The following is a 25,526-nucleotide window of genomic DNA, read 5'->3' as shown; positions in this document are numbered from 1 at the left end:
GGTACTTAACTTCTCGCCATAATCCCAAGTGTGATAGTTTACCAAACCTAACAAACTAACTAGTAACTAATCACATTCGCTATTGTCCAATTAAAAAAAATTTAATTAATGCTTCATATATTGTGAGAAATTAATTAATGCTTCATATCTATTTTTTTTTATTCCTCAGTTTTATTTGGTCTTTTCTTTCTTCTTTTTGTGTAGAAGATCGTAGCCACAATGAGTGGTCCTGCAAAAACAAAAACAAAAAACCAAAAAAAAATCCGAAAATTGTACAAAAGAACGTCAAGATGTGATCAGCCCTTTGTAAAGTTGGCGAGTTGGGACCGAGTGCCCTACTTTAAAAAATCCAACGTACCGGAAAAAAATAGTAGCAAAATTATTACTTATTCGTAAAATTTTTTTTTTTCAAAAAAAAAAAAAAAAAAAAAAAAAAAAAAAAAGAAAGGAAAAAGTCAAAAGGTTGTGTAATTAGGGTCTGTTTGGGAGAATTTCTAAAAGCTGGTTTTAGTTTTTTAAGTTCAAAAGTTGTTTATGAAAGTATTTGGATAATCTGTTAGAAATATTTTGTATTTTCAGAAGAGTTTCCGGTTGAAGTTAAAAATTGTGGCTTTTAAAAGAAAATACTTCTAAATAAACTTTAAAACTTGTAGCATAGTTTAATTAAGACATTATAAACTTAATTTCAACACTTTTATTGTTTATTAGAAAATTTAAAAATTATTTTGATTCATTAAGCTCTTGATTTTAAACACTTAATAAAAAGCTACAACTTTTACTTATATTCTTCTATTGGTTAAAAATAAAAGCAACCAAACTGGCCCTTAATAGGTTTATAAGTCTACAAGTCTTCTTTTAATATCTCAGAAAAATTTGAGGCATCTATTTTATATTGTTGAGAGTTAATCATTGAATAACTGTTGAAAATATACAAATAAAGTTTTTAATATTTTTTGTAAAATTATTTAGATATTGTGTTTCACATAAATCTTCACTCTTCTTGTAAACCTGCAAACATTGCTTTAACCTTAACTTTTTCTCTCTCCTTTTTTTTTTTTTTTTTTTTCTTTTTTCGTCCCTGATCTTATTTGGCAAAAGAAGAGGACTTCATTACGTGTTTTTCTTAGTAATTGATAGGAATGTTTAGAACGTTTTCTGCTACTTTTCTTCAAGTTGGAATTTCTATTATCTATCATGATTTATGGCCATCAAGATCATCGTTTGGTGATCACCAAATTCGACCAACAAGAAGTTGGCTCAAAACTACAAATGATGATATAAATGTGGATGTCATACGTCTCAAAAGAAACATCATTTTTCGGTTCATGAGATAAAAAGTCTTAAATGTTACCTGGTTTTCGTATATTATATCCTCTTTACTGAATTATCGTATTGGGTCAAATATATTAGCCAAAAAAACATAATTCTAATGACGATAATTGAATTACTTTAATTAAATTAGTTTTTGCTTATCTTATTTTATTTACGTTAGTTTATCCAAGTATTATAAATCTTTAATTTATTATTTGAGTTAGATTAGGATTCTCTTTATTCTTATATATATTTCACTCTCGTCAATGGAAAAGTTAAAACCATCACTATTAAAGTCTAAATCTATTACACTCTTGGAAAGTTCTCTGAAAACTGCGGAATCTCATGTTTAGGGGTACATATTAATATAGTCGCCAAGGTAAGAGAAAATCACTCTGTTTTTATTATTTTTTTACTCTTCTTCAGAAGCTTTTATTTACTTACCGGTTTTTGTTTGTCATTGTAAATAACATCTATATTAACGACATGCATTAATTTTGTATTACTATAGCTAGCTATAGAACATAAGAATGATTAGTTATACTTGAATATTAATTAACCAAATCTAACCAATTATAAATTAAGTGGACTTTTAGTTTATGGATTCAGAATCATACTTCAGAATTATTATCGATTTACGTGTATTTTTTGTGAGAAAAAAATACTATAATGAGTCACGAATAATGACACGAATTCTTACTCTAAACGCAGCATAAGATACTCACCCAAAATTAAAAAAAAAAAGGGGAAAAATAAAATCAAACTTTAGTTTATTTGTTTAATTTTATGTGTTTTTTTAGAGAATTTTTGTTGAATGTGCATTGATCATGGGTTTGTTGCCACAGCATATGCCTTACTTGGTGGTCTTTTTTTTTTTTTTTTTTGGGTTTCCATGGCATCTCCATCAAAACATCACCACGTGATGCCCATTTGACAGCCTTTCCTAAACAACCATGCACAAAAACAACAATGCCTCCCAAATGACATAAATGCCCCTGCCCCACCGACGAAACGATTTGCCCTCTCTTGTCGGTGGTCCTTACTGTCCATAGAAACTCGGTTATTTCATCAACCTCTCAAGGGTATTTTCGTCCTCACAATACTTTTCCTCCCTTCTTTACTAGCTTTCCCGTACTAGTGTCCCCTGCAATATGATTTCTTGGATTCCCAACTTCCATCCACGTAGCCCCTCCAACAATTAATATTTATTAGGGATTTCATTTTTTTAATAATTTTTTTATTACTATTTATGTATTTTCTTTTATTTATTTGTCGTTATATTATTCAACAAAAAAAGCCATTCCAACGTACATCCTCTGTTGTATCTTATTTATGTTTTTCCAGAGAAACATTCTATTTTAGTTTCTTTTACCTTCTCAGAACAAGAAAGAAAAGACCAAAAATCATATCGTTATTTTCTCCTGTAACCAAAACTTATTTTGATTTCTTTACTTAAAGAACCAAACTTTCTGTCTTGTTTTCTGGTGAAGTTTTTGATCTTTTCTTCATCACCATCCCCCCCCTTTTTTTTCCCTTCTTTTTTGGGTTCAATCTTGAAGATGAAGGAGAAAGGAGCAAACTGGCCCTCACCAAGTTTTTTGCTCCAATGTCGTTTTGGGCTGCTCACGGCTCTTGTTGTCGTCGGAATGTTTGCCGTTTGGAGCATCGACGGCTGTACGGTGAATGACTTTATTGAAGCTTGGAGGTCTCGCCAAGATTTCCTCATCGCAAAGGTCAGTTCCAACAGCCAAGCTAATCTCACCCAAATCCATGGCGGTTTAGGTTTTATGAACTCTTCAACCATTGTTATTAACCAAACCCAGAAAGAAACAAACTTGACACAGTTCAGTTCTCACTTCAATTCCGAAACTCCACTAAATCTCACAAGGTATGAACCACTTTTGAGTCAGAATTCAACTTATTTATCCACAAAAACAGAACAAAACACAAGTTTTATCAGCTGGGTTTCGGCTGATTTGGAGCCCAACGTGACGACCAATCTCCTCTCGCGGTGGCTTTCTCCCGGAGGCCAGCCTTGCAAGGACTCAAAAACGGCGGAGATTTCAATTCCTGGTTTGGACAACAATGAGGGTTTGGTACAGTTACCCGCGGGTGAAATTCACGAGTTTGGTTTCCAAGCCTTGGACGAGAGTAGGAACCCCCGTTGCTTAGGTGGGGACTATTTTGAAACTGATCTTTCTGGTGGTTCATGGAAATCTAGGCCTTTAGTTAAGGATTTTGGAAATGGGTCTTATTCTGTTTCACTCCAAGTTCACCCAGATTTTGTGGGCACTTATCATTTAACCATAATTCTCTTGTTTAGGCACTTTCAGGGTCTTAAGTTTTCGCCTTCGAGATTCGCCTTTGATCGAGAACTGCGAAAGATTCGGATTAAGTTCTATAGAAAAGAGTCTTCTGCTGAATTGCCTGTGCTGCAATTTTGCAAAGAGAGTGATTTTGGTAGGGACATTTGGTCCGGAAGGTGGACTAGACATGGCAAGAATGATGATTGTAAGATTAGCAATGACGGCCGATACCGGTGCCTTGCCACGGATTTTCCGTGCCGGAATCCATGGTGTAGTGGCTCATTGGGGTCATTGGAGAGTAATGGTTGGGTTTACTCAGCACATTGCTCGTTCAGATTGTTTTCAGCTGATTCCGCTTGGAATTGCTTGAAGAATAGGTGGATTTTCTTTTGGGGTGACTCGAACCATGTTGACACGATTAGGAACATTCTCAATTTCGTGTTGGATCTGCCTGAAGTGCGCACAGTTCCTAGACGATTCGATATGAACTTTTCGAACCCGAAGGACCCTTCGCAGAGTGTTCGAATCACGAGCATTTTCAATGGGCATTGGAACGAGACGCAGAACTACCAAGGGTTGAATTCTTTGAAAGATGAAGGGTTTAGGAACTTGGTGAAGAAGTACTTCTCAGAGGAAAGAGTTCCAGACACTGTGATCATGAATTCGGGTTTGCACGACGGGATTTTTTGGCCCACCATAAGGGCATTCTCTAAAGGGGCAAACTTTGCAGCCTCATTTTGGGCAGAAATCTTGGAGTCAATAAGGGCAAGGGGACTAAAAGCGCCAAAAGTCTTCTACAGAACCACAATAGCCACCGGTGGTTATGCAAGAGCTTTGGCCTTTAACCCCAGCAAAATGGAGGCTTTCAATTGGGTGTTGTTGGAGAAGTTGAGGGAAGCTTGGGTTGTGTCCGGTGTGATCGACAACTTTGACATGACGTTCCCGTGGCACTTCGATAACCGTTGCAATGACGGGGTTCACTATGGGCGTGCTCCGGCTAAGATGAAGTGGAGGGATGGACAAATTGGGCACCAATATTTTGTGGACCTGATGTTGGCTCATGTTCTTTTGAATGCTCTCTGTGTAAGCTAGAGAGAGAAAGTTCTTCAAGTATATTTTTGCAATCTTCCTTGAGGAAGAGTGGCTTTATGGGGCAATGCTTGAAAAGGCATGGTGTTAGGGAGAGTTTGAGGCAGCTTTTCTACTTGGGGGGAAAGCATATATAGATATAACTATAGATATACATGATGAGATAGTAGTATGTTCCCCTATGTAATATTGATTCATTTTGTGCATTTAGGAAAAGAGATTGGCATTCTTTATTTGTTGTAAGTATTGATTTTTACTACTTATTATGGTCTTATAGATTCATGCATATCCCACGTTTGTGGATTATATGACAAGTTCTTCGATTTGCAATTTGCAAGAAGAGGAAGAATATGCTTAATATTTGATGTTCGGCTCTTTCTCTGGTTTCCTTTCTCCAACTTTATATACCCCAAGTTTAGTCTATTGTATTTGAGAGTAAGGCCAAACTTGTGTGCTTTGATTCATACGTACTTTAATTACTTATTCACTCTGTACAGTTTATAGTTTTTATTATATATATCTTGTGATTTAAAGAAAATATTGGTGGCTCGTCTTGTAAATGAAAAAAACTTGTTAACCATCTTTTAAAAGAGGCTAAAGTACGGATGTTGAAGTATCAAAAAAATGAACATGCTTATCATTATCCAAATCCGGCTATAATATTAAATCCACTCAATTTATTATTATTATTATTATTATTATTATTGTTATTATTATTTCTTGGGGCCTCTTTATATGTCGTTTTCTGTAATATCAACCTAGTTGAGTGTAAGCTTGACGAGTTTCATAAAGATGTTCTCATTATGACATATTTATTATTGGATATTGAAAAGTTTGGTTTGCCTAGTGAAAGAGAATTTGAAAGAGTTTGATTATCTAGAAATGCTAGTCAAACAAGTTGATTTGCCATTTAACTGCAAAGACGGTGGAAGAAATCAATGAATTTATAATACCAACTGGGCCAAAGTTCACGTACGGCATTGCTACTATAGACTAACAAATTCTCATAAATGGAACAAGGCAAAAAGCAGTGAACATTGTCTATAGATCCGCCTAAAAAAACGCAAACAAATTGGTGAGAGAAAATAGAGATTTTTTTTTTTCTTTTTTAGTAGGATAACTTTGAAAGAATGCCCCAGATAGTGATACCGTATAGTTACTAGTTAGTGTGTAGTTTTCTTTTCTTTTTCTTTTTTTTTTGAGAAAATTATAAGTGTTTAGTTTTGAGTTGTTAAATTTTGTAATATTGCGTATTAATTTTTTTTTTAAATACTCATACCCAAGAGATAATCTATCATAAACGTCTCTAGAAAAAAAAAAATCGTAAGAAAACAGAGAGATTTTAAAAAAAAAAGTTAGATCAATTTATTTTTACGCTTAAATTGACAAGAAAATAAAATGTGGATGAAATGAAATAAATCCTATCGGTTTCTTGAATAGAATGTCCATTTTCTTTAATATGATGGCCGCTTTTGGAAAGTTGCTATCGGATTTTCAAACATTGCCCTTATTACAATTATGTCGTATAGTCTTTTGCTGGTTTCGTTTGTTAACGTTTTAATTAGCCGTTATTAATAGTGTTTCTTTATGAGCCTTTTCTTTGAGATTCTAAGATTTTAAAGCGTTATTGGGATTAAGGGGAAAAAAAAAAAAAAGATATCGTCGTTTTCTATTAATTTTTTTAGTGTGTTGCTATTTTTAACTTTCCATCGTTTATTTGTTTTATTAGTTATTTCTAGTTTATAGTTTCGGCAAATGGCCTCTCTAAGATGTTTACGTTTCATGTCGTTTCTCAAAGATCTTATGGTTTTTTGTTTTTGTGTTTGTTTTTGTTTTTGTTTTTTTCCTATAGCAACAAAGGTGCAAAGATGCAATGGTTGCTTGTTGATGACGCTTTCTCTTTTTTCTTTTTTTTTTCCCCTCCTCTTTCTTTCTTTGTCGCTTCTGGAGATGTTTTTGTTTTTATAAAACTACACATTGCTTATAATTTATAGATATTTTGATATTTTTTAAAGAGATGATTATTTTGCTATATTATATTACGCCGTTTCACGAATATTGTCATCTGAAACGACAATGTCATCTTGTATGATATAGTTTTATACAATGTTTGTGATTTTCCCAATTACAATTTCTTTCTAGCGCATTGGTTTCCAGTAATCCCTTTTTTGTTTTTAATAATGATATTGTTTTCAATTTCTTAAAAAAATTATTTTATGGATTATTGCCGTTTCCTTGTTGTCATGTTTCATAAAATGTCGTATCCAATTTCAGAAGCTTACTGGCGTTTAATGTTCATATTGTCGTTTTTATGTAATTGAAGTTTTTCAAATTATGTCGCTCTGTTATGCCGTTTTTCAAAGATGTTATCGTTTTGTCGTGACGATATTGTCTGTGTCAAAGGTTAGTTTTAATGGCAGTGTTGTTGAAAATGGCTTTCGTTTTTTGGTTCTTAGGATCTAGTCGTTGTTTAAAATACGTTGTCGTTTTCTAATATTTTATCGTTTTATAAATTTACTTGTCGTTTTTGAGATATTAGACGGGTTCCTCTCATATTGTCGATTTTTCTCATGTCGTTTTTTTTTTTTTTTTTTTTTTTTTCTAAATATGGTCGTTAAATATACTGTTTCGTTATATTTTTGGGAAGAAGAAAATACTTCTTAAAATATATGGGTTTGAATTTTTATCTCTTATTTTTTATTAATATTATCTTTAGTAAAATAACTATATTAGTAAAAAATGTATTAATTAAGAGTAAAATAAAAATTCATATTTATGGAATAAATTCAAAAAATTCCCTCATATATATATATATATATATATTAGATGTCGTGGCTTTTCTAGAGTTTTGTGGTTTCTAAGGCATAAAATATATCTAAGGCATGCTACGACATTTCATTAGGTTTCAAAAGTGGTACAGTGAATAGCTAATTCTCAAAAGTGATAAGAGTGCTTGTGCAAATTCTCTCCCTCTTAAGTAAATATATGAAGGAGAAAGTGGAGAAAGATCTATAGTGTTGAAACAAGTATAAAACATTATTTTTAAAAAATAAAATAAAACTTAGGGTATGCTCTTGATCCCACATTTTCTGGGAGAAAAATTATTGAACTTACTCTTAGAGTTATAGATCTAAATTTTTACCTCTTACTTGATTAATAACTTTTTAACTAATATAGTTACTTGACTAAAAATGTATCAATCAAAGTAAAAGATATAAATCCAGACCCATACACTTTAAGATGTATTTGTCTCTTTTTTCTTTTATCCAAATTTTGCCTTTTTGGCTTGAAAAAATTATTAAACTTACTATTATAGTGCATAATTATAGATTTTAGTCACTTATTTTTTTTATTAATATCCTTTCAACAAATATAGTATTTTAATTAAAAAAATATTAATTAAAAATAAGGGATAGAAATTTAAATTTCATTTTCTCTTTCAGTTAGGCCCATTTAAAACTACTTGGGCTCAAACTCTCGGCCCATTGTGAAATACTATAGCCTCTAGGCCCTATAACATATCTAAGAGGGTCGTTCGAAATAATCGTACTCTCGTGCGGAAAAAACTCGTGCGACTACTCCGACAAAAAAAAAAAAAAAAAAAAGGGGGAAAAAGGTCCGACATTATAATATAAACTTTTGCGCTTAATCCCATCCAAAAAATCCGAAGTTGCACAACAATTTTTCCAATCCCAAGAAGCGCTTTTTCACGTAACCGACGACATGTCAAAAGAATTCTCTATGCCAGCTTTTGTTTTAATGTGATTCTGGAGTTTTTGTTTGTTGGTGGGCAAAGAAGAAAAACGACAACAACAAAACAAAGAAATCTGGCAAACCTTGGGGGTTTGAGTTTGAGGCCTCGCTTGTCCTTGAAGCAAGCTGAACCCGACTACTTGAACGACGACGACGAAGAGTGCAGGCCTTGGCGTCGCAGATTTTCAATCATGGCTTCTTTCACTTGGATTTCCGCTCTCAAAATCACCCTTTTTCTCCTCCTCGTCGCCGCTATTATCGCCGCTTTTTTCACTCTTCCCGTCGAAAAGGTTTCTTTTTTACATCTGGGTCGGTCTTAAATCTTGATTTGTCTGTGTTTTTTGGATGTTGATTTCTTTTTATTGTCCTCGATTCTAAATGGGTTTTCTGCATTTTGGGGAAATTTTGATCATTTGCTCAGGGAAAAGCTTTCCTTTTTTTTTTTTTTCCAATCTGGATGAATATGATGCGTTGATTTTCTAAGATTTATGGCATTGGAATATCATTTTTTTTTTTAATTAAAGAAAACCCCACAAGCAAGTTTAACTTGATTGTGGACCCAATAACCAATTGCGTTTATTTCTTGGAATTTACATTAACCTGTTATCCTGTATTCCTTTTGGAGTAGTAGTTTCAGTTGCACTTTAGTTAGACTTTTTTTTTTAGCTCAGGTTTGATGGATGCTATTCAGTTTATTACCAATATATATGTATATAGCTAAAGTTCTAACCAATTTGGATGATTCAATTATTTATGTGCTGACTAAACGAACTGGTTTTTCAGTTTTTGAAGGACTTCTTAGTATGGGTTGAGAAGGATCTTGGACCCTGGGGTCCTCTCGTGCTGTAAGTAGATTATAACTTCTAGATTTGTTGCTGAAATTTTGATGAGCTGACATCTCAGCCCATATTTCTTTGGATGATTTGCAGGGCCGTGGCCTACATTCCTTTGACAGTCTTGGCTGTTCCAGCTTCAGTACTCACTGTAAGCATTAGCTATTGTGGGTCCGATGTGAGAGAATTTCGTTACATCGATTGTAAATTCACTTGCGCTCCGTCTTTCAGCTAGGTGGTGGTTATCTTTTCGGGCTGCCTGTGGGATTTTTTGCCGATTCTATTGGCGCCACTCTTGGTGCAGGGGCTGCATTCCTTCTTGGTAGAACTGTGAGTTTCTGAAATCTTGTGTGCCTGTAAGAAATATATTCTGCACGTGGGAAGATTTTTATTCAGCGGCCTGTATCTTACTTCGGAATTTCTCTGCAGATTGGTAAATCATATGTTATTTCAAGGTTGAAAGATTATCCTCAGTTCTGTTCAGTGGCAATTGCAATCCGGAGATCTGGATTTAAGGTTTGTATAGTTTTATGTGATCTATGATTATGAAAAATGAACCTTTTGTTCTTGCTAAATCTTGCACTAAATAAGTGATGGGCCCCCTAGACCTCCACTACGTTTCACTTACGCTAGGAGGAGGCCCAAAGGCAGTCGAGGTGATGTGGCAGAAAAAGGTGTTGAGGAAAATGGTGAGGTGGAGGCTGACATGGAAGGAGCGAGCAGAGTTGGAGAAATGGTTGCTGCAGGGAATGCGTAATAGCCCAGACCTCGATAGAGACCTCGGGAGGGGGGAGAGAAGTGGGAAACGGTTAGTGAGGAAGAAATGAATAAAACCAGAGGGAGGAAGGCTGGGAAGGGTATCGAAATTGTAATTGAATTGTCTTAGACGAGCTACTGCTCTAGGGAGTGCAAGGGGTCACTCGAACACCCCCATATCTCTTGTATTTCCTCCTTCAGTTAAGTAGCTTATAATTCAGTCTAAATTGATTTTCCATTCCATTGACTTGCATTGCTGTGTGAAGTTGCTACTCAATAGATCTGGTCCTATCAAAGTGGTATCAGAGCAAGATTTCTGGGATGGCACCGGCTAAAAAAGTGGACGAGATAGCGGAGGAGGTTCGTGAGGAGGTCCAACGCGATCTGGAGGCAATGAAGGGTGAGCTGCAGGAGACGTTTTGTGAGGATCTTAAGAAGATTCCGAAGTTGGAGAAGAGCATGGAGATGGTGATCGAGAAATTGGAAGAACTCCTGAGGCAGCGGGGAGTTTCCACACCGGGACCATCGGCTTCGGTCAAGGAGCTCCCTTCAGTCCCAACAATGACACCGGGCGGACTGAACGGAAGGAGTGGAGGACCGTTCGATGTCGGAGGTCGCCAGGACGCGACAACCTGCGATGGTTTGAATTGAGGAGAATGGCGGACGCGGCGGGTGGAAAGGCCGGTGTTCGATGGGGAGGATCCCGACGGGTGGATTTTTCGAGCGGAGAGGTACTTCGCTCTCAACCGCAGCTCTGAGGTGGAGAAGTTGGAAGTGGCCGTGGTCAGTATGGAAGGAGAGGCGTTGGCATGGTTCCAGTGGGAGGATGACCGGCGAGCAATCCGTGACTAGGTGGACCTCAAACGAATGATCCTAGATCGGTTAAGACCAACACAGGAGGGAAGTTTGCACGAGAAGTTCCTCACTCTCCGGCAAGAAACCACCATGAGGGAGTACCGACGGCAGTTCGAAGTCCTGGCGGCGCCGCTAGCGGGAATTCCAGAGCAGGTCTTGTAAGGGAATTTCATTAAAGGACTGAAACCAGACGTACGAGCTGAAATCCGAATGCTCAAATCGATTGGGCTGGGCTGGATTATGGAGTTGGCCCAAAGGGTGGAAGACAGGTTTCTACAGCTTAAGTCCACTAAGGGACCCATGGGCTCGCAAGGATCTTGGCCCAGAAATTCTTTTGCCCCACCAGCGGCAGCAACACGTAATGGGCCTCCCTTCCAGCCACGTTCCACACAAGCGACTGAGAAGCATGTGGGTGCTCTGTCATCTCCCTTCTGCCGCCTCACAGATGCCGAGCTACAAGCAAAGAGGGATAAAGGGTTGTGCTATTGCTGTGATGGCAAGTATTTAGTGGGTCATCGTTGTCCCAACAAGGAGCTGCAAGTTCTGGTGGTCAGTGGAGAAGAGGCTGACGACGGGAAAACCAGTGAGCACGGAGCGGAAGCGTGGGACGATGCTTTGGCCGAGGAGCTCGTGGAGTTGTCATTGAATTCAGTGGTTGGATTGACTGCACCACGGACAATGAAACTCAAGGGGCGGATTAAGGGAACTGAGGTGGTAATCTTAATCGATAGTGGGGCTAGCCACAACTTCATTTCCACGGAACTAGTGAAAAGATTGGGTTTAGGACTTGATACCACCGGCGGTTATGGGGTAGTGATGGGAACCGGTCTCACGGTTAAGGGAGAAGGCGTGTGCCGAGGAGTGGCCATATCGGTGCAAGATGTCGAAATCGTGGAAGACTTCCTTCCATTGGAATTGGGCAGCGCGGATGTGATTCTCGGAATGCAATGGTTAGAGACGCTTGGGGCGGTGGCAGTTAATTAGAGGGCCCTCTCGATGAAGTTCAAAATTGGTGAGACTCTGGTGGTTTTGTAGGGAGATCCAGGCCTTTGTAAGTCCCCTGTTTCCCTGAAAAGTATGTTGCGGGCACTGAAGCATGAGGGGCCGGGTTTCTGGGTAGAATTGGGAATGATTTCAGCTGAAGGTGAACGTGGGGTGGAGGAGGAAGACCAAGTTTCACCCGACCTGCAAGCAGTGTTGCAGAGACATGCCGACATTTTTCAGATACCGACCGGCCTCCTTCCGCCACGGTCACGGGATCACTGCATCCCATTGAAGGCGGGAACCTCACCAATTAATGTCTGCCCGTATAGATACCCGCAAGCACAAAAGGATGAGATTGAGACACTAGTGGGGGAGATGCTCGCCGCGGGCATCATACAGCCCAGTGTCAGCCCGTTTTCCAGCCTGGTCCTCCTCGTTAAAAAAAGATGGAAGTTGGCGGTTCTGTGTAGATTATCGAGCCTTCAATCGCGGGACCGTTCTAGATCGGTTTCCTACACTAGTGATAGATGAGCTCCTCGACGAATTGCACGGCGCCTCCATTTTTTCGAAGATTGACTTGAAACCGGGCTGCCACCAGATCCGGGTGCTCAGCGAGGATGTGCCGAAACACTACGAGTTCTTGGTCATGCCCTTTGGGCTTACCAATGCTCCGGCGACTTTCCAGTCTCTTATGAACGAGGTATTTCGCCCTTTTCTCCGGAAATTCGTGTTGGATTTTTCGATGATATCTTGGTGTATAGCCGAACCTTAGAAGAGCACGCCATGTACCTCGATATTGTATTGACGGAACTCTCCAAGCATCACCTGTATGCAAACGCCAAGAAGTGCTGCTTCGGGCAGTCAACTTTTGAGTTCTTGGGCCATATCATCTCCAAAGAAGGGGTGGCCACAGATAAAGCTAAGATCGTTGCCATGTTGAGTTGGCCGGTGCCTACTAACCTTCGGGAGCTCAGGGGGTTTCTTGGACTATCGGAAATTTGTCAAGGGATATGGAACAGTTGCTTGGCCACTAAAAAATCTCCTCAAAAAGGACAACTTCCTTTGGTCAAAGGAAGCCGCAGATGCTTTCCATATGCTCAAAACGGCCATGACCACCGTACCAGTGCTAGCACTACCAGACTTCACTCGTGAGTTTGTGATTGAGACGGATGCATCAGGCGTAGGGATTGGAGCGGTTTTGATGCAGGATCAACGTCCCATCGCCTTCTTTAGCCAAGCACTCTCTAGCACATCTCGCCTAAAGTCAGTATATGAGCGGGAGCTTATGGCTATCGTGATGGCGGTTCAGAAATGACGTCCATACCTCTTGGGTAGGCATTTCATTATTCGCACGGACCAAAAGAGCCTGAAGTTCTTGCTTGATCAGCGGGTGGTCAATGAGAACTAGGGGTGGCAATTCGTGTCACGTGTCGTGTTCGTGTCGTGTTTTGATCGTTTTTTAAAAGTTGACTAAATTTGCAGTCAACCTAAACACGACCCGTGATACGAAATTTTTTAAAAACCGCGACACGACCACTTTACGAGTTAACACGACACGACCCGAAAATGACCCGTGACTCGAAATTGACCCGTGAATCCGAAATTGACACGAAAATTGTATTCTTTTATATAGTTTTTTACATATTAGAAATAACTTAAAATTCATAACACACTAAATTACAATAACATCCATTGAAATTAAGCAAATAATAGTATAATATTTTGAGTATAACTATCATGATATCACAAGTTCATAATAAAATTTAAAATATGTAATAAAAAATATATGTATTTTTTTAGTTTTATTAGTTTTTTACATATTACAAATAACTTAAAATTCATAACACACTAAATTACAATAACATCCATTGAAATTAAGCAAATAATAGTATAAGATTTTGAGTATAATTATCATGATATCACAAGTTCATAATAAAATTTAAAATATGTAATGAAAAATATATGTATTTTTTAGTTTTTTACGAGTTTCGTGTCGTGTTCGGGTTAGGCGAGTTCAACCCGAAATTGACCCATATTTTTTGTGTCAATTTCAGGTCGACCCAATTCTGACTCGAACCTCTTTTTTCTCAACCCTAACCTGCAAAATTCGTGTCGTTTTCGAGTCGTGTCGTGATCCATATTGCCGGCCCTAGTGAGAACCACCAGCGTTGGCTGTCCAAGTTGCTGGGCTTTGACTTTAAGATTCACTACCGCCCTGGTCTGGAGAATAAGGCAGCGGACGCATTCTCGTGCTTGCCCTCAACCGTGGAACTCTAGCTCCTTTCGGCCCCCATTGAGCTTGATTCAGAGGAGCTCACACGCCAAAACGCTTTGGATGACAAGCTATCACGGATAGTTGAGGACCTCATGGCTGACTCAGCATCACACCCGGGGTTCTCCTTGTAGTAGGGGCGCCTCATGAAAGAGGGTCGGATAGTACTCTCGTGTGATTCAAGTCTGATGGCTGGACTGTTAGGCACGTACCATGATGGGGTGGCAGGGGGCCACTCGGGCGTGCTCAAAACGTACCGACGCTTGGCGGCCGATTGGTATTGGTTTGGCATGAAGAAGGACGTGGAGACTTACGTCGCAAAGTGCAACGTGTGCCAATAGCACAAGTACGACACCTTAGCCCTCGGGGGATTGTTACAGCCCCTTCCCCTGCCCGACAAAGTTTGGGACGACCTCTCGATGGACTTCATGGAAGGGCTACCCAAATCTGAGGGGTACAATGCCATTCTTGTCGTGGTTGACCGCTTGAGCAAGTATGCTCACTTCATCCTGCTAAATCACCCTTTCACCGCAACAACAGTGGCGGTTGAGTTCCTACGCGGGGCGGTCCAGTGTCATAACCCTTGGGTAGAACTCATCCCAAAAGCTAGCTTGTAAGGAGAGCGTGCCCAAATAGTTATAAACCCACATGCTAAGCCCATACTTTAACAATGTGGGACTCAACCTAGATCCTAACATACCACCACACTTCTGACACCGACGTCCACGGCGGCCCACTCTGGCCTTTCTAGGTCGCCCCTTCCGCAACGTGGGCCTGAGGAGGAGCATGCTCCCAAAAGCTAGCTTGTAGGGAGAAGGTGCTCAAATGATTATAAACCTACATGCTAAGCCCATACTTTAGCAATATGAGACTCAACCAGGATCCTAACATATTGTTATAACCCTTGGGTAGAACTCATCCCCAAAAGCTAGCTTGTAGGGAGAGGGTGCCCAAGTGGTTATAAACCCACATACTAAGCCCATACTTTAGCAATGTGGGACTCAACCAGGATCTTAACATACCACCACGCTTCCGACACCGACGTCCACGGCGGCCCACTTTGGATGGCCCACTCTAGCCTTTCCAGGTCGCCCCTTCCACACGTGGGCCTGAGGAAGAGCATGCTCTGATACCAATTGTTATAACCCTTGGGTAGAACTCATCCCCAAAAGCTAGCTTGTAGGGAGAGGGTGCCCAAGTAGTTATAAACCCACATGTTAAGCCCATACTTTAGCAATGTAGGACTCCACCAGGATCCTAACATCCAGCTGCATGGAATTTCCCGTTCTATTGTGTCTGATTGCGATAGGATTTTTCTCAGCAAATTTTGGACAGAATTGTTCAAACAGCAAGGTTCAATGCTAATAAGAACAGAATATTGACTACAACCAGAAAGAATCAGAAGAATGAAATATGATCTTTGTTGACTAACGGAAATGAATTACAAAAGCAGTCTTTCGAGATATTGCTAAATCTCCTTTGCTCAGCCTTAGCCAAGACTTCTTGTACAAGACTCCAGTATTTTCCTCTCCTCTCTTAGTTCCCGAACCCCCCTTTTAATATCTCCTGCTTTCTCTAACTAATTCCCTAACCAACTAAAGTCTACAGTAACTAACTAATAACATTCTTTCTAACTAACTACTAACTTCTCTAACAAACTAACAAGTTGCTATCAAATGCTAGCCTGGAGCACTGCCTATCATCCTCAAACGGATAGTCAGACCGAAGTAGTGAATAGGTGCCTTGAGACTTATTTGCAGTGTTTCTCATCCGACACGCCTCGCCAATGGTCAAAGTGGCTTCCTTGGGCTGAGTATTGGTACAATACCTCATTCCACACCGCCACCCACATGACTCCTTTCCGTGCACTCTACGGTCGTGACCCGCCCCCTTTGGTGCGTTACGGTCTTGGTCTCTCTCCTGTGGCCACTGTCGACCAGCAACTTGCGGATCGTGATGCCTAAATCTTGCACTAAATAAGTCCGCTCATTTACTTGGTGCCTGTTTCAATGGCATCTTGGGTCCTACTGCTTCTGGAGTGTTTGGATGACCTTCCAGTCAAAGCAACAAAACATGGCTTCACAAGAATCTCTTATGAGAAGATTTTGAAACTAGTGTTAGAGTTTAGGACATAAAATGTGCTCTAACATTTTTACTATTCATTAATTACATATTGAATTTGTCCCATGAGGCTATTTTAGAAAAGTGGTTCCAAAGATTGACTAGAAAGCCATAGCTTTTACTTCTATTCTTTTATGGTCTAAAAGCATAAGTAAAGTTATTCTAAACCGGCCCTTACTCATTTTCTAGTGCTAATCTTGCAGGAAGTCTACCAATTCTGACGATCCCGAGTAAATTTTCCCTTTAATATGATTCAGTTATTTATCTTATAACCCTTTTTTTGGTTGTCGTACAGATTGTTTTGCTGCTTCGGCTTGTGCCTTTGCTTCCATTTAGCATGTTAAATTACCTTCTATCTGTGACTCCTGTTCCAATTGGAGAATACATGCTGGCTTCGTGGTTAGGAATGATGGTATGCTATTTATCCTTAAGTTATTACTTCAAAGCAATTCGATCTGATGATTATGATGTGTAATTTTGATGTTAGTAGCAATTAAGGTCTCGTTCATTTCACCGATTTGAGTTTTCAGTTTTAGATTTTTACAGTAAAAAGCTCTCAGAAAATGTCATATCTAATTTTTTCTGCTACAGTGAAAAGCTTTCAGAAAATGTCACATCTCAGCTCGAATTGAAAATTCGAATCCGCGAAGTGAACGAGGCCTAAGTTTAAGGATGTCAACGGCGACAAAAGAAAAGGACAATTTAAAACTAATTATTGCAGTTACTTATTTGATATTTGTTTGTTCAGAATGGAGCTTTTGTCTTAGTACTGTTATCTAGTTAAAATGAAAATTTGATCTTAATGTGAATACCAAATCCAATATGTTCAACTTGATTTCTTCTACAGCCAATAACACTTGCACTGGTTTATGTTGGAACCACTCTCAAAGATCTTTCTGATGTGACACACGGGTGGGGTGAGCTCTCAAAGACTCGATGGGTGAGAGCCAATTTTTCACTTTACCAACTTCCCCTTTTGCTAGATTGCTACTTTTAAGAATAAAGAATTGAGCTTGCGGTACAATGTTTGCTGATTCCGAGGCTCGGTGCCCAAAGCCCCATGGTTTTTCCCTCTGGAGCACCCATTCAAAGGGAGTACAATTTTATTTCTGTTCTTAGTGACATTATGAGGTGCTAGAGGCTGATTTATGTTTCGTCTAACAAAAACAATGGTTTTCTTTTTTCTTAAAAAAACTCTGATTTATTTCCTCTTTTGTATTATAAATGTATTATAAATGCAGGCGTTTATCATATTGGGGCTTGTTGTATCTGGTAAGTTGCAAATTTTGCTGAGCATGTACACATATCATATATATGATGACAAAGTGGACACATGCAATGGAGTTAACTTTTTATGGTGCTTCATAGTTCTTACTATGTATGATGTAATCTTGGTTATTGAAATTAACTGATATCTGGTAGAAAAATGCTTGGACCACTATCGGTGCTTAGCACCACCACTAATAGAAGATTGGCCCCACTTATGAGCCATAAACTACGGGACCCACATTTTATTAGTGGGTGTTGCTCAGTACTACTGGTACCCTATAGCATTGTTTTATCTCACAAGGAAAACAAAATGGAAGGAATAACCCATTAAAATTTTGTATTTACAACTAATGTAGTCATGTACTACGTGTTAGAGAATTTGAATATAGATGCAAGGCTTATGCATGACCAAAGTAGTGGAAATTTGGCGTTTTGTGTAACTTTTAGCATAACCAAAGTTGACATTTTGAATCTTAAAACATCTTGTCCTTTTTCTTTGGGGTTTCTGTGCAGTTGTTCTGATGATCTGTGTTACAAGAGTTGCCAAGGCTGCTCTGGAAAAAGCTTTGGCCGAAAACGAGGGTATTGAAAGCATTATAGACTCGACCGAAATACCCATTGTAGCCGAACCTCCTGTGGATCTCCACCAGCCTCTCATAATCAAGATAGATTCCTCTGAAGACAGACATGAAAATTGAAAATTTTGCTGCTTTTGTAGATTTTTCCCTGCCTTCTTTCAGTGTGGGCAAAGCTTTACCTATACTTCGGTGTTGGTGCATTTTATTAATGTTTTGTACAGATCCATCTTTTTAGAATTACAATCTCGGGAGTGTGTGGTGGAAATTACAATGGAAACTGTATTACCTCAATGTACCTCATAACTTATGCTTAAAGCAGCAAAAAGGAAAATAAGCCATTGGTTCAAGTTTGTTTGTCTTCGATAGGTATTGTATTGTATTGTATTTATATTTATACAGCGATGCAAAATTCAAATGCTTTACTGTAAACATACTATTCTAATTTTTAGAGCAATTAAGCTTCTTAATTGTTCTTATGGATGTCAAGTGTCTTAAGATTAAGGAAGTAAATGTGTCTAATTTTATTGATATTTCCTTGGAAATATTATAAATATAAATTCTTGATTATATTTTTTCAGATTATCCTAATTGGTGTCCTTAAACTTCAGGTCATTCTAAGATCCTGAACTTCTAAAATTCATTTTGCCTTACTGAATTTTGAGTTAGTTCCACTTAATTCTTTCATGTTAGAATTCTTAAAACAGACCAAAAAAGAAGATAGTGTGATGATATGGTTTTTCATTAGAACTTTGTTAAAAACAAATAAAAAAGACCACATTATCATATTGAAGAACCCTTTTGTCCATATTTAAGTTTAGGAACACCAATGAAATTAACCCTATTTTCTTTTATAACTTTAATCCTTGATATTTTTATTGATATTGATATTTCCATTCTTAACTTAAAAATTATGCCCTTGATTAAAAAAGAAAAAAAGAAAAAAAAAATTTGTATCCAGTGTACAAACTATAATCCTATCCTATAATCCTATAATTAACTATAATCAAAATATTTTTTCCATTCTTAACTATAATCCTATCCTGCCCAGAAGGAAGTCCTTGATTTTGGGCATGGCCAATATGTTGGCCTTAGCCGCTAAGCTGACTACCAACTGCAGTTTTGCTCAGAAAATCCATCAAATGATCTATCTAAAGCGGTCCAAAGAAGCCAATTTTTTTTATCAAATAACCAAATTGTCCCCATTGACTGGATCTCACCGTCCAATGTTACTCCTAACTACTGCACACAAAACTGTGAAAGGTTCTCTAAGTGGGAAAAAAAAAGTTGCCTGCTTTGAAACTTGAATATGTAGGAGTAAATCAAAAGTAATTCCAATGATAAAAGGAGAAGCAACATCATATACATTTGAAACCTCATTATGATACTTTAATGCAATGTGGGCACCAATTCTCTCTCTCTCTCTCTCTCTCTTCCAAACAGAGGAAACTCCAGTCTTCCAACTTTTTTCACAGAATTTGGTTGGCATACCTTAGCCTTTCCACTGTCTTCTTGTGTTGAATTTTGGGGTAATAGGGGACCCTACCAATTCCTTAATGGAAGGGCTAGCAAAATTTTATACATAACCCCGTAAAGTCATCCACATAGTCCCATACAATCAGCACCATTCAAAAGCATGATCAACCTCTTGACCAGACAATCACAGCCCTTGATCAAGAATCAAAAACAAAATTTAAACGAACTTTATAATATATATATAGAGAGAGAGAGAGACAACAAAGATAAATTCATGTGACCTTTTTATTGTAACACAAAAAAAAAGAAAAAAAAGAAATGCATATTGTCTTGAACTCCAAGGTTTCCAAGCCTTTTAAGTCCCTCTCAGGGAAAATGCCAAGATTTGGAATTTTCCCAGTTGGGGGTTGCTTAGATGGGTGTAGAGACCACACTCAAGGCTCAGGTTTTGGCACCAGAATTTGGAATTTGAGTGACAAGCCTGTGGAGCTCCAAATAAGGGTTGGATCAATACTAAAAAAGGTTCATACTCTTAAGCCTGGCTCCTCAAAGAGACTCAAATGCAAAAGCATATACAAAGCCTATATGCCTGGAGAGAATGGAAAGAGCTTGCTCTATTACTATGATGAAACTTGTCACCCTTATGTTTGGATAAACGACACCGGAGGCGATTCGTTGAGGATGGTTAAGCAGCAGTACATTAGCCTTGAGGACCTCAGGGATTTCTCCGAGATTCGAGTCTTTAGAGATCATCAACGCGGCTGCATATCTGTTCGGAAGAAGGCTAGGCCTGATGTTTGCTGAAGTGAGTTTTTTTTAAGCCTTGGAGTCTAATTGTAAGTTTGAATGTCACAGCTTGTTCTTGCGTCATTTTTGTTGTTACCCTTTGATCAGATTTTGCTGCTCTTTTTCCTGTGGTGTGTATTTGAAAGAATTCAGATTCTAAGGTAATGTTAAATACAACATATGTGCCAAAGAATTATGGTGGATTTGGTTTTCTTTTTGAGATACTTCATCTGTTTGGCCATTCAGAAAATGGAAGAAAGAAAAATGAAATAGTTTATGGATTATTAATTACAAAATTTACAATTATATTTAACTGAGTAATCCCTAGTTTGGTGAATAGTTTCTGTAATCCATTTGATTTCTTCAAAGGTACCATTGTATTACTTTTAGTTGTTATTTTTTGAGGTACAATCTTTGTTCAAAATTATCAAATAAATAAAGGAATTGCTAAGAGATATTATATGGTGAAAGAAAAAGAGTGCCTCTAGATTTGAGATTCTGACAGTCTCATAATAGAAGAGGGCATGATATGGCTCTATGAGATTGTGAGAAGTTAAACATAATTTTTGGTCATTTAGGAGTCATTATGGCAAATTAAATTGTGTTGCTTGAATGACAAGTTAGAGTAATGATGATGTTACATTGCAATTTGCAATTTGTTAATCATCTACCATTTTTTCTTTGGTGTTTGGGACCCCCTCAACTAATGGATATTCCACTTTTCAACTCCAAAATTTATTGGATGTGATGGGAAAAGAGAGATTGATGAAATCAATTTTTTCACCAACTGCTACATATTATAAACTATGATTTCAGACAGCCCAACAATGTGTTTAGTTTAGTGCCAATATTGGACCCTAAAAAATTACTCAATCACAACAATGGAGATGTATGAAACTATGGCAGTTAATGAAGATCAAATTTTGGTTCTTTTCATTTTTAAAAAATTTGGTTCAATTTTCACTTTACCGAAACTTAATCACGAATCTATGTTTAGACATGCCTTCAAAAATTGATGTCTAGAGTTAAATTCTCTATCCTAAAATTTAAAAAAAAAAATAGAAAAAGAAAAACTTGTGCCATGTTTGGAATTGTTCTTGTTTTTATTTTTCACGTTTTTTGATAAAGAAAAAAAAAATGATTCCAAAACGGTGTTTGACACAATTAGGGAATTGTTCTTGTTTTTATTTTTCACGTTTTTTGATAAAGAAAAAAAAATGATTCCAAAACGGTGTTTGACACAATTAGAGATAAAAAATAAAAATAAAAACGATTTTTTAATTTAGTGTAAAATAAGAGAGAAATAAAAAACGATTTTTAGTCTTTTTTTTGTGTTTTCTCTTCTCTCGAATAGAAAGAGAGAGACATTAATAAGTTTTTTTATACTAAAAATAATCTCTTAATAAAATTATTAAACGTATTTTTAAAAATAATTTCTGTATGAGATTAAAAAAGTTTTTATTCCTATTTTCATACAAAAAATAAAAGTACTTTAAAATGAATTCTAAATGCATTTTCAAAATGGATCTGGGAGGCATTCTCTCCATGAGGGTTAGAGTATTGGACCTGCAAGGTATTCTTTCTTTCTTTCTTTTTTGAACTTTTTTTTTTTTTTTTGCTTTAAAACTTTTGTTTTTATAGATAGGGGTAATGGCTAATGGGACCCAGATTTATCTTTTCTAAAAAAAATATGGGACCCAGATGCTAAATTCCCTATAAGATAAAAATTTGTGTTACCAAGAAAAACTATATAAAATTTGGCATGCAAGTAAATTATTCAGCAAAAAAGTAGTGATAAAAAATTGGTGTGCATGTGAGAGAATCATACTTAATGGATTTGTTAATCAACCAAATCTAATTGTAGTTGAAAACCCAATAGCTTTTACTTTTCTTTTTTACCCGTGTACATATAAGTTGAGTTTCTTTCTTTTTTTGTTTTTTTTTTTGTTTTTTTGAGGAATAAGTTTTTGAATATTTTCGAACATAAGTTAAATTTCGTTTGATTGCTAGTAAATATCAATCAATCCTCGTGAAGTTGCCTATACCTTATCTGATTGTTCTCTAGCGAGTAGAAGCATCCTTATAACGTTCAAAAGACAGAGCATTGCTGTCATCGGTCATCCAATGGTTAGCCTACTATTAAAAAACATAAATTTTGGCTTACGTGGCAATTTGGTAGCACTTCATACTACGGCCTCATTTTTTTCACGATTCAAGTTACAACTCAAGTTCAATTATTATAATTTTTTTTTTCATAAAAATTTAAATTCAATTTTTTATAACAGTATTTTTCTCTACATACACAACTCAAGTTCTTAATTTTGAGTTGTAAGACAAACGTACCTTAACTATATTTTCGTGTGACATATAAAGTGAGAAACGTAAAATGACAATTATTTAACATAATATGAATATTATTTAACTTGACTGTACAATTATTAACCACAAAAAAAAAAACTCTTAAAAGCCATTTAACATAACATGAATATTAAAAAGGCGTAACAATTCAATATAATAAAAACATTATAAATGAAATAATTATATGAGTAATTATTATAATTACCATAAATAATTATATAATGTCGATGAAAAAGTTATTTAGACATTGTTTATTTCACCAATTCGAGTTTTCAATTCCAATTTTGGTACAGTTAAAAACGCTCAATAAAAGTCACAATTAACTTTTTTATTACAGTGAAAAACTTTAACATAAAATCACATCTCAACTCGGATTGAAAACTCAAATCTGTGAATTAAACGGGACCTTAGTTTGATTGGATTCTTAACCTCACCAAATACAAACTGATGGGGTAGGGTCTCATAGGACTGAATAGAAGTGTTTTATTATGATTATCGATATTGTAATTACTAGAGAGCATTTCTACTCATTTTTATTAGAGATAAATTATCATTATTCATATTTAAGGTTTATTAAAGGCTTATTTAGTTCACTGATTTGAGTTGAGATGTGACTTTATATAAAAAAATTTTATTGTAATAAAAAATTTTATAAATTAAATGTGACTATTTTTAAATTTTTTTTACTGTAATAAAACTTAAATTTATGAAATTATCGAGACTAAAATAAATAGACATAATTTAACATGACATCCATTACGTGAGTAACGGGATTTATCCCATTTTCCTTACTAGAACATATGATAGTGACCATATGACGCAGCAAAGACTGAAAAGCAAAGCACATACGACAGCTTCTCGCGCACGCGACACGACAATGGTAGTTGGTAAGAAACCTCCAACCGTTTCCAACTTTCCACGTCTGATTTTGACATTAACAATTTTCTTTTCCTTTCTTTTTTGACAGTGGACATTTCCAAATTACATTCCACGCGGTTTAAAAATAAAAATAAAAATAAAAATAAAAAGTCAATGACTGACCCTCCTCTCTCTCTCTCTCTCTGTGTTTCTTTCTTTCTGTGTTTCTTTCTTTCCCTCTTTCAATCCCTCCTTCCATACCCACAAATAGAAACCGAACAAAACAAAAGCAAAAAAAAGTTTTAATTTTTTTTTTTACTCTCATATATCAAACAAAAAAGAAAAAAAGAAAAAAAAAAACCTAAATAATCTCTCAAATGGGAATTTCATGGAGCGGCAACCGGCGACGGAACAACTACTTCCAACACCCGCCGCCACTTGCTCCTCCTCAGCCGCCACCGCCGCCGAATCACTTCCGTTCCTCGTACTACTTGGACCATCACCATCCACCTCCTCCGCCGCCGCCGCCGACAAACAACAACTACGTCTTCGCAACTCCCACCACTTCTTCTTCTTCTTCTTCTTCTTCTTCTTCCTCGTACCCAAACCCTTCTCCTCCGGTGAGCCAGCCCCAGTACTATTCCGCTCCCTACGGTGCGTGCAATCACCCCAATTCCATGGTGGGTCATGGTCGGTACAGTTACAATTACAGTTACCACAACCAGCCTTACCACGCTAACCAGGCCCACGCCGCCTGGTGGGCCCCGCCGCCGACGATTCGCCCTCCGGTGGGCCCTCCTCCGCCGCCGCCGCCGCCGTTCGTGGAGCACCAGAACGCCAAGAAGGTGAGGAACGACGTCAATGTCCACAAGGACACGTTCAGGCTCGAGGTCGATGAGCAGAACCCTGATCACCTCTTGGTCTCCTTCGTTTTTGACGCCATGTTTGATGGCAGGTAGGTTATTCAAGTTCTTTCTTTTTTATTTATTTATTTATTGGACTTAGTTTTTGTTTTTAGATATGGTTAAATGGTTTTGTTTGATGTGTTGGAATTGGGTTTTGATTCCTTTATTTGGATGATGGAAAGTGAAAAGTTTGGGCAGGAAGTGGGAAATGTAGTTTGAGCGTTTGACTATTATAGATTTAAATGTGATTGTTAATTTTGGTTTTGTTTGATGTTTGGGAATTGGGTTTTGATTCCTTTATTTGGATGCTGAAAAGTGAGAAATTTGGGCAAGAAATGGGAAATGTAGTTCGGGTGTTTGGCGATTTTAATGTGATTGTTGATTAGTAATTAAGAGAAGAAAAAGCTTCGACCTTGGAAGGTTTAATTCTACAATTATGGTATTGAGATGAAATATAAGTAGTTGGCATTAGGTGAAATTTAGTGCATAAACTGAAAACTTGGAAAAGGTGTGTTCCAAAATGCTGGTTTGCATAATTGTGATATTTTTCTGGTAAATGGGTATTTTAATACTCTTGAGTCTGGAATATTATTTGTCATTTTATGTCAATATTTGAGTGTCTGGAAATCGATTGGGCTAAACAAAATTGAGTTTATGCATTTTACTTACTTTTTTGTCTTTCCTGTGATCTGGAGATTGTGATGTCAGGATGAGTTGTTATTCTTGTTGTTCATTTATGAGCTTGATTGTTCGTTGATAATGAAGTAATTTTGAATATTCATGTTAGTTTTCAACTAGTGGATGACACCTTTGTGAACTCTTTTTCTTTTGATTAGTAGGTTTTTGCTTGTAAACTCATTCAAGTAGGTTGGAAGTACAAAGCTGCTGGTTGAAACTCAGAATGAGTCGACTGTTGTGCGTCTACCTTTCAGAGTCTATGCTAATATAAAAGTTGGAGATAGAATTTATCTTAGAAGAGTTTTACCTAAAATTTTGGTTTTGAAGATTTTTTTTTCGCC

At 37.2% G+C, this 25,526-nt stretch overlaps 4 protein-coding genes across 4 annotated transcripts in view; all 4 read left to right on the top strand.

The window, feature by feature from the left end:
• Positions 1–2,692: 2,692 nt before the first annotated feature.
• LOC112092892 lies at positions 2,693–5,137 on the top strand. The gene has a single exon (XM_024170123.1). The coding sequence runs from the start codon at positions 2,871–2,873 to the stop codon at positions 4,707–4,709; it is 1,839 nt and encodes a 612-aa protein (XP_024025891.1). The 5' UTR covers positions 2,693–2,870; the 3' UTR covers positions 4,710–5,137.
• A 3,172-nt stretch (positions 5,138–8,309) lies between these two features.
• LOC21393338 (TVP38/TMEM64 family membrane protein slr0305) lies at positions 8,310–18,531 on the top strand. The gene is made up of 9 exons (XM_024170124.1): positions 8,310–8,749; positions 9,243–9,304; positions 9,389–9,443; positions 9,524–9,622; positions 9,722–9,808; positions 16,576–16,692; positions 17,128–17,220; positions 17,522–17,552; positions 18,063–18,531. The coding sequence occupies exons 1-9, from the start codon at positions 8,651–8,653 to the stop codon at positions 18,245–18,247; spliced, it is 828 nt and encodes a 275-aa protein (XP_024025892.1). The 5' UTR covers positions 8,310–8,650; the 3' UTR covers positions 18,248–18,531.
• Positions 18,532–19,887: 1,356 nt separating this feature from the next.
• LOC21393336 lies at positions 19,888–20,579 on the top strand. The gene has a single exon (XM_010105123.2). It carries the CDS (start codon positions 19,919–19,921, stop codon positions 20,402–20,404), a length of 486 nt encoding a protein of 161 aa, XP_010103425.1. The 5' UTR covers positions 19,888–19,918; the 3' UTR covers positions 20,405–20,579.
• Positions 20,580–23,815: 3,236 nt separating this feature from the next.
• Positions 23,816–25,526, top strand: part of LOC21393335 (probable E3 ubiquitin-protein ligase LUL4) — a 3,548-nt gene continuing 1,837 nt past the window's right edge. The window contains exon 1 of the mRNA XM_010105122.2: positions 23,816–24,557. Within this exon, the coding sequence (XP_010103424.1) occupies positions 23,980–24,557 (578 nt within the window). The 5' untranslated portion in view covers positions 23,816–23,979. The remainder of the gene's footprint in view (positions 24,558–25,526) is intronic.

The sequence above is a fragment of the Morus notabilis genome, unplaced genomic scaffold (assembly GCF_000414095.1).
Source record: "Morus notabilis unplaced genomic scaffold, ASM41409v2 Scaffold605, whole genome shotgun sequence".
In the NCBI taxonomy this organism is placed as follows: Eukaryota; Viridiplantae; Streptophyta; class Magnoliopsida; order Rosales; family Moraceae; genus Morus; species Morus notabilis.
Note: the sequence above shows the minus strand (reverse complement) of the source record. Positions and strands in the feature narration are given on the sequence as shown.